Raw genomic sequence first — 12,288 nt, forward strand, 5'->3', positions numbered from 1 at the left:
CTAAAAAAGGGTTAAAATGAATAGCTGGGGAATGAGATATCCATAGGGGCCTAACCAAAAAGATAAAAAGCAGAGAAAGGACTCAAATTATTAAAATCAGAAAACAGTGAACATTACTACCAATCTTTTTTTTTAAGATTTTATTTATTTATTTGACAGAGAGAGACATAGTGAGAGAGGGAACACAAGCAGGGGGAGCAGGAGAGGGTGAAGCAGGCTTCCCATGGAGCAGGGAGCCAGATGCGGGGCTCGATCCCAGGACCTTGGGATCATGACGTGAGTTGAAGGCAGAAGCTTAAGCCTTAACGACTGAGCCACCCAGGCACCCCTATTACTACCAATCTTAACAGAAATAAAAAGAATTATAAAGGAATGTGATAACAAATTAGATAACCTAGATAAAATGGATAAAATCCTAGAAAAACACAAACTACAGAGACCAAATTAAGAAGAAATAGAAAAATCTGAATAGACTTATAATAAGTAGAGACTGAATTAGTAATGAAATAATTTCTTGCAAAGAACACTCTAGGAACAGATGGCTCCATTAGCAAATTCTACCAAACATTTAAAGAAAAATTAACATTAATTCATTATAAACTCTTCAAAAAAACAGGAGAGGAAGAAATACTACCCAGCTCATTCTATGAGGCCCTGATACCAAAACCAAAGGTATCTCAAGAAAACTATGTATAGATATATTTTATCAATGTAAATGTAAAAATTCTAAACAAAATACTAGCAAACTGAACCCAATAACACATAAAAAGGATTATACACCAAGATCCAGTGAGATTTATCTTGGAAATACAAGGTGATTTAACATGTGAAAATAAACTAATGTAATACAGGATATTAATAGAATAAAGGGGAAAAAATCACATGATTATCTCAATAGACAAAAATTGTTTAACAAAATCCAACACCCTTTCATGATAAAAACACTCAACAAACTAGGAATATATGGGAACTTCCTCAACCTGATAGAGGACCTACAAAAAAACCCCACAGCTAACATCATACTTAATGATGAAAGACTAATTGCTTCCCCCTAAGATAAATAGTAAGACAGGAATATGCATTCTCACTACCTCTCTTCAACACTGTACTGAAGGTTATAGCCATGTTAATTAGTCAAGAAAAAGGAAAAAAAGATATCCTGATTGGAATGGAAGAAGTAAAAATATCACCTTTCAGATTCCATGGTTTTATATGTAGAAAATTCTAAGGAATCCACAAAAAAATCTGCTACAACTTAATAAGCTCAGCAAGATTGCAGTATACAAGATCAGTATATATAAAAATCAATCTTATTTCTATATAGTGGCAGTGAACAATCCAAAAATTAAATCAAGAAAACAATTCTATTTACTGTATCAAAAAGAATAAAATATTTAGAAACAAAATTAACAAAGAAGTACAAGGCTTAGGCAGTAGAAAAGTATAAAACAACTTTGAATGAGATTTAAAAAGAACTAAATAAATGGGATAGATATCCTGTGCTCATGGATTAGAAAACTTAATATTGTTGATATATAGTATTCCCCAAGTTCATCTACAGATTCAATACAATGACTATCAAAATCCCAGCTGGCTTTTTCTTTTCTTCCCAGAAATTAACAAGCTAATCCTAAAATTCATGTGGAAATGCAAGGAACCCAAAAGAGCCAAAACAATCTTGGAAAAGAATAAAGTTAAAGGACTCACATTTCCTTATTTCAAAAGTTACTACCCAGCTGTAGTAAAAAAAAAAAAAAAGTGTGATACTAGCATAAGAACAGAAATATAAATCAATGAGATAGAATTGCAAGTCCAGAAATAAACCCTAATATTTATGGTCAACTGATTTTCAACAAGTGTGTCAGGGTGATTCAATGAGTGAAAGAATAGTTTCTTCAACAAATACCACTGGAACAACTGGTTATCCACAAGTAAAGGAACGAAGCTGAACTCCCTCCATACATCATACACAAAAATTAACATAAAATAGCTCAGAGACCTAAATTTAATCATCAAAACTATAAAACTCTCAGAAGAAAACATAGGAGTAAATCTTTTTAAGCTTGGATTAGGCAATGGCTTCTTAGATAGGACATCAAAGGCACATACAACAAAGAAAAATAGATTGGACTACATTATTAAAACTTTTTAAAAAACTTAGATTAAATTAAAACAAATTAAAACTTTTGTGCTTTAAATGACGCCACTAAGAAAGTGAAAGGATGGGATGCCTGGGTGGCTCAGTCGGTTAAGCGTCTGCCTTCAGTTCAAGTCATGATCCCTGGGATCAAGTCCCACATCAGGCTCCTTGCTCAGCGGTGAGCCTGCTTCTCCCTCTACCTGCTGCTCCCCCTGCTTGTGCTCGCTCGCTCTCATTCTCTCTCTCTGGCAAATAAATAAATAAAATATTTAAAAAAAAGAAAGTGAAAGGGCAACATATAGGGTAGGAGAAAAAATTTGCAAATATTATATCTGATAAGGGATTGCTATCCAGAATATATAAAGAATCATTAAAACTTAACAATAACAAGATAAAGAACCCAACTTTACAAATGAGCAAGGGATTTGAATAGCCATTTCTTCTAAGAAGACATACAAATAGCCAATAAGCATATTAGGCAAATGGAAATCAAGATCACAATGAATATACCACTTCACATTCACTAGAATGGCTATAATCAAAAAGACAACAAAAAGTGTTATCAAGGATGTGAAAAATTGGAACCCTCAGTATGCGTTGCTGGTGGGAAGATAAAATGGTGCCGTCTCTTTGGGAAATAGTTTGGCAGTGCCCCAAAATGTTAAACATACAGTGAGCATATAACTCAGCAATGCCACTTCTAGGTATATACCCAAAATAATAAAAAACAATATCCACACATAAAGCTGTACATGAATATCCATGACAGCATTCATAATAGCAAAAATATTGAAATAACACAAAATGCCCATCAACCACTGAATAAACAAATGTGGCATATCCATACAATGGAGTATTATTCAGCCATACAAGGGATGAAGTATTAATGCATGCCACAAAATGGATGAACCTAAGTGAAAGAAAGTAGACACAAAAGACCACATATTGTATCATTCCATTTACATAAAATGTCCATAATAGGCAAATTCATAGAGGTGGAAAAGTAGATTAGTGATTGCCTAGAGTTGGGGGTGGGGTGAATGGGGAGTAACAATGGTTATGGAGCTTCTTTTGGGGGTGATGAAAGTGTTTTGGAATTAGGTAGTGATGGTGTTTGCATGACATTGTGAATATACTAAAAACACTAAAGGATAAAGTTTGTGGTATGTGAGTTTTATCTCAAGATAGATTAAAGGAAAGTAAAGGAAAGACAAAAGAGAGGGAGGGAAGAAAGAAAAGGAAGAAAATAGATCAAATAGCTGGAAGGAAAGGAGGGAGGGAGGATAGAACAAAAAGTAAATAAGCAAGCTAGTCAGTCCTAATAAGTCAGTACGGCTCACATGGCTTCTTGATCAAAAGCAATAAAACTTGCTTAGCAAATTCAGACTTTTCCCAGGCTTGAATGATTCTGCATGATCTTGTCCCACACAAACCTAATTCTTGATTCCAACATGAACCTAGCCAGTCTGATCTCCATGGCAGGCTTATTCTCACCTGAACAGTATTGCTTATATTATTACCTTAACTCAGAGTAACTTTCCTCTTGCCCTCCACGTTTCTAACCTTACTCTCATCTTTTAGAGAGTTTTATTTATTTATTTATTGAGTGAGTGAGAGAGAGAGTGTGTGAGCAGGGGAGAGGGAGAGAGAACATTTCAAGCAGACCCTGTGCTGATCTTGGAGCCCAACGTGGGCCCGATGCCACAACCTTGAGATCAAGATCTGAGCTGAAACCACGAGTCAGATGCCTAACCGACTGAGCCACCCAGGAGCCTCTCTCATCTTTTAGAAGTTAAAAGCAAGTGCCACCTACTTTGAAGATGCCACTACACTCCTACATACAGATAACATCATAGACTCTGTCAATGTTAGTTCTTTGAGGAAAAAAGCACTACACTTCTTTTTTACCTCTCAGAGATCCTAAAATACACTAAATACTTGTAATTTAGGTGATCCATTCACTTAAATTGCTTTCCAAAAAATTCTCTATTGATAAGATTAATGAGAAGATAGGATTGATACATAATCATTATGAGAGCTCAGCTCATTATAAAGGAATGTGTGGCTGAGAGTACTAGCTATCCACCACATTCTAATCTCCCCTTCTTCCATAGTATCTGGACATATATGTGCTCAGTCACACTCTAATTTGCAGACTTTTTTATAAATAGGTGTGGCCATAAGACCAAGATCCTCCAACATAATGTGGATGAAGTGATGTACACACGTTCTAGGCCTACAAGCCAATAAAATCTACCACAATTGTTTCTCCATGCTCTCTCCTGATTCCTGTGAAGGGTAATGACAATGAAAGAACATCTTGGAAGCCATGTTTTGAAGATGACAGGGCCTGCTGTCAGCCTGAGTCCCTGAATAATCTCATGAAGGAGAGCTGCCTACTGACTTAAATACTTGCTCTTCTCTATTTATTCCTTTGAGGAAGCTTCTATTGTGTTTAAGCTATTACCTGTTTGAGATTATTTGTGTTAGCAGTCTAGCATCCCTAATTAATATAGTGTGCTCCTAAAGGATTTTTTTTCAGTGATTCCCCCACTACCTACAAAATAAAATTCAAACTCCTAACCTATTCCAATCTACCTTATTGATTTTTTTCTCTATCTACTTCGCTTCATTCACCCTACATTTCTACTGAACAGAACATGATTCTATATATATTCCATGTTTACCTCCCTGTGTTTTGTTACACTAATCCCTTTACCTAGAACATTCTTTCATTCCATCTCCATACATCCAAAATTCACCAATTATCAAGACCTACAAATGCTACCTCTTCCATGAAGCCATTTCTGATTCCTCCAGATGAAATTAATTTATCCCTATTATAAATCTTAATAGAACTTTATATTTCTCTAATAATTTGCCCCACTCATTTTTATTTGCTAATGAATATGTTTTAATACTTACTCGTCTGTTACTTTCAAGGGCAGGATCCTTATATGATTCATCTTTATATGTCTTAAGTACCTAGCACAGTATCTTTTATAGAGCAGGAATTCAATAAATATTTGTTAAATGTACAAGAAAAATGAAGTAATATCAATTCTCTTAAGTATTCCCACTACCATCCTACTTAAAAATACCCCCTATATCAATCTCAGTCCAACTTCTGTCTTTATCATAACTTTCAAATTAATGGAGCTCTATTTAATTTTACCATTTGGAACATACATAGAGATGGGTTCATAATGAAGCCATACCTGGCAGTATCCAATTTTGGGATTCCTATATGCATAAGCAGTGAGTACCCGCCTCAGAGCAGATATGCCAGTGTCACTCTGAAAGGCTGGGTGTTCAGGCAGGGAGCGACGCAAATCACGTTCAATTTCTTCAGTAGCCAAGTTGCAGGTCCCTAAGGACTGCTCAACCACTTCAGCATAATAGCCAGGATTAGCAGCCATGTCATTAACAGCACCTGTACAGATGATTGCATTAACATACAAAAGAAGAGGAATGTAATAAACCTATTTATATATTTGCATATATACATAAAGATTTGGATTACTTTAAATTTAGCTTTATACTCAACTAATGTCCTAGTACAAACAAAAGAAAAGGCTTCACTAGAATCTATAATATCAGGATACCAATTTTATCCAATAGAATTTTCATGAACTGTTTTTATCCCTTAACTTTCCTTTGACACTGGAGATAGAGATACCTCCAATTAGCCATATCTTGCCTAATAAACTAATTTGCTCAGACAGTAGATGTGTGGATATGCAGGTAAATACATGGAACTACCTTAGTCTCTTTGACTAATCTGAACTCATGATGAATAAGTCTTTGTTCTAGCCATCTTTGTAATTATTCTTACTTAGTGCATAACTTCTAGAAGGGGCATAGCTACTGTCTGTTAATAAAGTGAATATATGGGGTGCTTGGGTGGCTCAGTTGGTTAAGGGACTGCCTTTGGCTGGGGTCATGATCCCAGGGTCCTGGGATTGAGCCCCACATTGCGCTCCCTGCTCCACGGGGAGCTTGCTTCTCCCTCTCCCTCTGCTGCTCCCCCTCCTTGTGTTCTCTCTGTCAAATAAATAAATAAAATCTTTTAAAAAAAAGAAAAAAATAAAGTGAATATATGTAATACCTGAAAAAAGCATCCAGAGCTCTCCTCTTAAGGTCTCTGGAATCCCTCTTACAACCAGATCTCGAGTCTTTTTGGTCCGAAACATGCTAACACCACGCCCACATTCTGCAAATAGGATGTTCCATGACTGTTCCTTCATCTTTTCTTTCAACTGTAACAAAAAAATCAACCAAGTAAACATGGTGAGAAATTAACTTCTTTCAAATAATTTGAAAACTCTCTTCACTGTGAAACAATACCTATGGAAATCAAGAACACAGAAAGTCAAAATCAGTATTGACAGAGGGGCCAAACACTGGACCACTCATCACAAATCTTCCGAATCCATGTGAGCATAACAGCTTTAATTTGCTATTTTAATTCTTACCTAAACTCATATAAAAATGGGAAAAGCATTATACTTCAGAGGTAAAGCTTTGAACCATCATTCTCCCCAATCACCTTGATTTTAGGATTATTGACAATCCATGCAAATAAAACCCAATGTTCAATTTTCATTGCTTATCTTAATTCTTGATAACAGCCCTTTTGTTTGTTAACAGCCCTTTTGTGTAATTGAATGAAACAAGTCACACAACAGTACCTGCTGGAAAACCTTTTCAACCACCAAAAGAGGAGTTTTCAGTTGTGATACCTTCTAGTCTGCTCTAAGATTTTTATTTTTGATCAACTGTTTCAGTCCATAGATTTAAATATTTTGTTTTCCTACCATTTTGGAATTAAGAGTCTCCAAATTCTGAGGGTGAAATACTGTCATTAAGGCTTCAGTGTTCACAGTTTTACTGCATTCTTTCTGACATGTCAAAGATCGTACTTCAGTATTATCAGATGGGTCTGTAGAATCAGAACTAATAGGAATCTGAAAAAGAAAAAAATGTAATTGTCCCAAATGTATGCTTAAGTTTCTGCAAGAAGAAAAAGTGCTAATGCTTTATCTGTCATTTATAAACCACAATCAATCTACATAATAAAGGTTAAAGCACTGTCTCACAGAGACATTGTTTTTCTATCAAAATTAGAGACATCAACAAATCAACATCTAGAACAGCATACTCAGGACTTCAGTGAACCCACTCCCCTATAAAAACAACAAAATACTGGCAAAAGATATAAAAAGTACCAGTTCAGAGCACTGGAAATTTACCAAAGGTACAGAATGAACTGAAAAGCATTGATACAAGTGAAACTAATGAACTGTAGTAGGAACACCAGATTCTGTGAAGTTTTGACTTGAGGCTGTTCTCATCACCCCTCCCTCCCAAGCTCAGAGGTAATGGTAGCCATGAAAGCCTACATTAACACAGCCAGTGGATCTTTTGGTGGATCACTAAAATCCCCATCCCCAGAACACAGTATTTTGACCAAACTAACAGCTACCTAGAAAATCTCCATTCCCAGGGTGTTATCATTTGATTTGATTCAGAGCTCAGGTCTGTGAATGAAGAAAGCCCCATCCCCAGGGCATTACAGAAGGCCATAGTAATCTGCTGATAAAATCACAGCTGCCTAAAGCTATGATTCAGCTTGGGGCAAACAAGAGCCTGGCTAAAAATCTAAAAGGAAGATTTGGATAACCAGATAAACACAGGGAACTTTGAAAGATTCTAACATATTCTTGGAGATGTAGATGGATGTATGCATGTACAGGGATGTGAAACTGCCCAGGAAAGAAACGGGACAGTGGAAGGCCCCAGTCACTCAATTCTGGCTGACTTTGTGAAGGTAAGCAATGAAACCTAGACTGATTTATAAACTGCCTGAAATCTGAGGTATATCTTCACATAAAGATTCCCTTGGTAAAAAGTAGAAAACTTAATGGTTCAAGGCATTTAAGGAGCTCTTCTGACCCATCACTGGCTGACCACCAACTTATACTAGGGGTAATCCAAGAAAGCCAGGTTTAAAAATAAAAACAGGAACTATTAAAAAAAAGCAACCAATAGAAAATGGCTTTGAGAGGTCCAGTTGATTTTGTAAACTAAGAATGTAAGGTAGCTATTGTAAATATATTAAGAGAATGAAAGGAAATTATGTTTTTAAAAAAATAAAAGACCAAGTTAAAAAGTAGGGAAAAGATTTGAATAGAGACCTCACCAAAGAAGATGTAAAGATGACAAATAATTGTATAAAAATGCTCAATATTATATCATTGAGGAATTGCAAATTAAAAAAACAATGAGATACTATTGGCTATTAAAATGGCTAAAATCTCTAACACTGACAGTAACAAGTACTTGCTAATGAGGATATGGAACTTGAACTCTAATTCATTGCTGGTGGAAATGCAAAATGGTACAGCCACTTTGGAAGATGGTTTGGCAGTTTCTTAGAAAGCAAAACATAGCCTTACTATATGATTCAGGAATTGTGCTCCTAGGTATGTACCCAAATAGTTGAAAATGTATGTCTACACATACATATCTGCATGTGAATGTTTATAGCAACTTTATTGATTGTTGCCAAAAATTGAAGGCAAACAAGGTATCAAGAGGTGAATGTACAAACACTGTGGTATATCCAGATAATGAAATATTTTTCAGCAATTAAAAAATGAACTATCAACAAAACATAAAGAAATAGAAAATTTGAACTTACTAATAACATGTAAGTACACTGAATCTGTAATCCAAAACCTCCCACCAGAGAAAAACCCTGGACCAGATGGCTTCATGGGTGAATTATACCAAACATTTAAAGAATTAATGCCAATTCTTCTCAAATTCTTCCAAAAAAGTGAAGGGGATAGGAACACTCCCAAACTAATTTTTCAGGGCCAGCATGTCCCTGATACTAAAGCCAAATAAAAACACTACAAGAAATTACAAGCCAAAATCCAAATGAATACAGATGCAAAAATTCTCAACAACATACTAGCAGATCAAATTCAACAACACATTACAAGGATCATACACCATGATCAAGTGGGACTTATCCCTGGGAGGCAAAGATGGTTTAACATATACAAATCAATAAATGTGATATAGCACATGAATAGAATAAAGGATAAAAATAATCTGATCATACCCATAGATGCAGAAAAAACATTTGACAAAATTCAATATCCTTTCATGATAAAAACTCTCAACAAAGTGGGTATAAAAGAAACATACTTCAACATAATAAAGGCCATATATGACAAGCCCACAGCTAACATCATACTCCAAGGTAAAAGGTTGAAAGCTTTTCCTGAGATCAGGAACAAGATGAAGCTGCCTACTCTCACCACTCCCATTCAACATAGTACTACAAGTCCTAGCTGGAGCCATCAGTCAAGATAAAGAAATAAAATACATCCAAATAGGAAAGGAAGAAGTAAAACTGTCTCTGCTGATAAAATGATTTTGTATACAGAAAACCCTGAAGACTCTACCAAAAAACTACTAGAACTGATAAATGAATTCAGTAAAGTTGCAGAGTACAAAATCAATGTACAGAAATCTGCTTCATTATTATACACTAACAATGAAGCAGCAGAAAGTGAAATTAAGAACACAATCCCATTTACAACTGCAACAAAAACAATAAAGTAGGAATAAACTTAACCAAAAAGGTGAAAGACCTGTACTCTGAAAACTATAAAACACAGATGAAAGGAATTCAAGATAACACAAAAAACTGGAAAGACATTCCATGCTCGTGGGTTGGAAGAACAAATATTGTAAAAATGTCTTTATTACCCAAAGCAGTCTACACATTTAATGCAATCCCTATCAAAATTCCAACAGCATTTTTCACAGAACTAGAACAAATAATCCTAAAATGTACATGGAAACACAAAAGACTTAAATAGCCAAAGCAATCTTGAAAAGGAAAAACAAAACTGGAGGTATCATAATTCTAGATTCCAAGTTATATTACAAAGTGGTAGTAATTAAAACAGCATTGTACTGGTATAGACACACAGATCAATGGAATAGAACAGAAAACCCAGAAATAAACCCAATTATATGGTCAATTAATCTTTGACAAAGGAGGAATGAATATCCAATGAGAAAAAGAGTCTCTTCAACAAATGGTGTTGGGAAAACTGGACGGCCACATGCAAAAGAGTGAAACTGGACCACTTCCCTACACCATACACAAAAATAAACTTAAAATGGATTAAAGATCTAAATGTAAGACCTGAAACCATAACAAATCATCAAAGAGAGCATAGGCAGTAATATTTCTCACATCAGCTGTAGCAACATTTTTATAGATATGTCTCCTAAGGCAAGGGAAACAAAAGCAAAAATAAATATTGGGATTGCATCAAAATAAAAAGTTTCTGCACAGTGAAGGAAACAATAAACAAAACTAAAAGGCAACCTACTGAATGGCAGAAGATAGTTGCAAATGACGTATCTGACAAAGGGTTAGTATCCAAAATACATAAAAAACTGAAACAACTCAATACCCACAAAACAAATAATCCAACTTAAAAATGGGCAGAAGACATGAACAGACATTTCTCCAAAGAAGACATCCAGATGGCCAACAGACACATGAAAAGATGCTCAACATCACTCATCAGGGAAATGCAAATCAAAACTACAATGAGATATCACCTCACACCTGTCAGAATGGCTAAAATCAACAACACCAGAAAGAGGTGTTGGCGAGGATGTGCAGGAAAAAGAAACCCTCTTGCACTGTTGGTGGGAATACAAACTGGTGCAGCCACTCTGTAAAACAGTATGGAGTTTCCTCAAAAAGTTAAAAATAGAACTATCCTACCAATACAAAAACACTAATTCAAATGGATACATGCACCTCTATGTTTATTGCAGCATTATTTACAATAGCCAAACTACAGAAGCAGCCCAAGTGTCCTTGGACAGGTACATGGATAAAGAAGGTGCGGTATATGTGTGTGTGTGTGTGTGTGTGTGTGTGTGTGTGTGTGTGTGTGTAATTCAGCCATAAAAACGAATGAAACCTTGCCATTTGCAACAACATGGATAGAGCTACAGAGTATAATGAGAAGCGAAGTAAGTCAGCCAGAGAAAGACAAATACCGTATGATCTCACTCATAATGTGGAATTTAAGAAACAAAACAAGTGAGCAAAGGAAAAAAGAAGAGAGAGACAAACCAAGAAATGGACTCTTGGCAATACAGAATAAATTGATGGTTACCAGAGGGAGGTAGGTGGTAGATGGGGCAAATAGGGAATGGGGATTAAAGGGTACACTTAAAAAAAAAATTCCTAGCAAACCAGTATACTGACTGGTATTTTGCACATACCTTTACTAAAACCTTTAAAAATGGGAAGAGAAACTAGAAAACCTTAGAACTCTGACATACATCTGAAAAGATGATAAACTCATGTTGAGACAAAATCCTTTCTCAGAACTGATCACACCCAACTACTAGAGGCACCTGAGAATTTTGGGGGGAAAATTCCAGTTTTTCAGGTTTAAGAGACACAGATAAATTGAGGAGAAAGAAAGAGAAGCAGAGCATTAAATGTAACAGAGAGAATGAATCTGAAATGGAATAGGACAGGAAAAAAAGTGATATAAGTAAGAATATGGAAGCACTGCGAGAGAAACTACCAGGACTGATCAGGTTTTACCTGTGTCCTCAACATCAAACTAAGGAATATCCTGGGTGCACACGTGAAGAGAATGAAAGATTATAAAGTTGGGGCATGAAAATTCTTGATGGTTAACATGAAGATTCTGGGTCTGGAACAGAGATATATGTATCTTTTAATTACATGTTTTCATTATGTTTTTCTAATATCAAGGAAAAAGCTAGTCTTATCAATACTGCATTATAATTGACTTAGCATAATATTTTTAGTCTCTACTCTGGAGAGGTAAAAGCTGCTATAATCCTATCCAAATAATATAGCCAATAAAGCCAATGTTGATTTTTTCTTTGAATTTTTAATTAAAATACAATAGTTAAAATGTGATAAGTTTTATCACTCTATTAAAACATGAGTTTCCTAGGCATTGAAAATGAAAATTAATTTGAATTGAAAGTATCTACATTTACATAAAGGACACACTAAATATCAAAATCAGTCTCTTAAGCACCCTTCGCCAAGAATA

At 35.3% G+C, this 12,288-nt stretch overlaps 1 protein-coding gene across 2 annotated transcripts in view; it reads right to left on the bottom strand.

The window, feature by feature from the left end:
* Positions 1-12,288, bottom strand: part of TBC1D8B (TBC1 domain family member 8B) — a 56,203-nt gene that overhangs the window by 19,132 nt on the left and 24,783 nt on the right. For both annotated transcript variants that reach the window (XM_027609466.1, XM_027609465.1), the window contains 3 exons: positions 6,958-7,107; positions 6,249-6,399; positions 5,359-5,573 (listed from right to left, as the gene is read on the bottom strand). In XM_027609466.1, the coding sequence (XP_027465267.1) occupies positions 5,359-5,573; positions 6,249-6,399; positions 6,958-7,107 (516 nt within the window). The remainder of the gene's footprint in view (positions 1-5,358; positions 5,574-6,248; positions 6,400-6,957; positions 7,108-12,288) is intronic.

This window comes from Zalophus californianus, chromosome X (genome assembly GCF_009762305.2).
Source record: "Zalophus californianus isolate mZalCal1 chromosome X, mZalCal1.pri.v2, whole genome shotgun sequence".
Classification (NCBI taxonomy): domain Eukaryota; kingdom Metazoa; phylum Chordata; class Mammalia; order Carnivora; family Otariidae; genus Zalophus; species Zalophus californianus.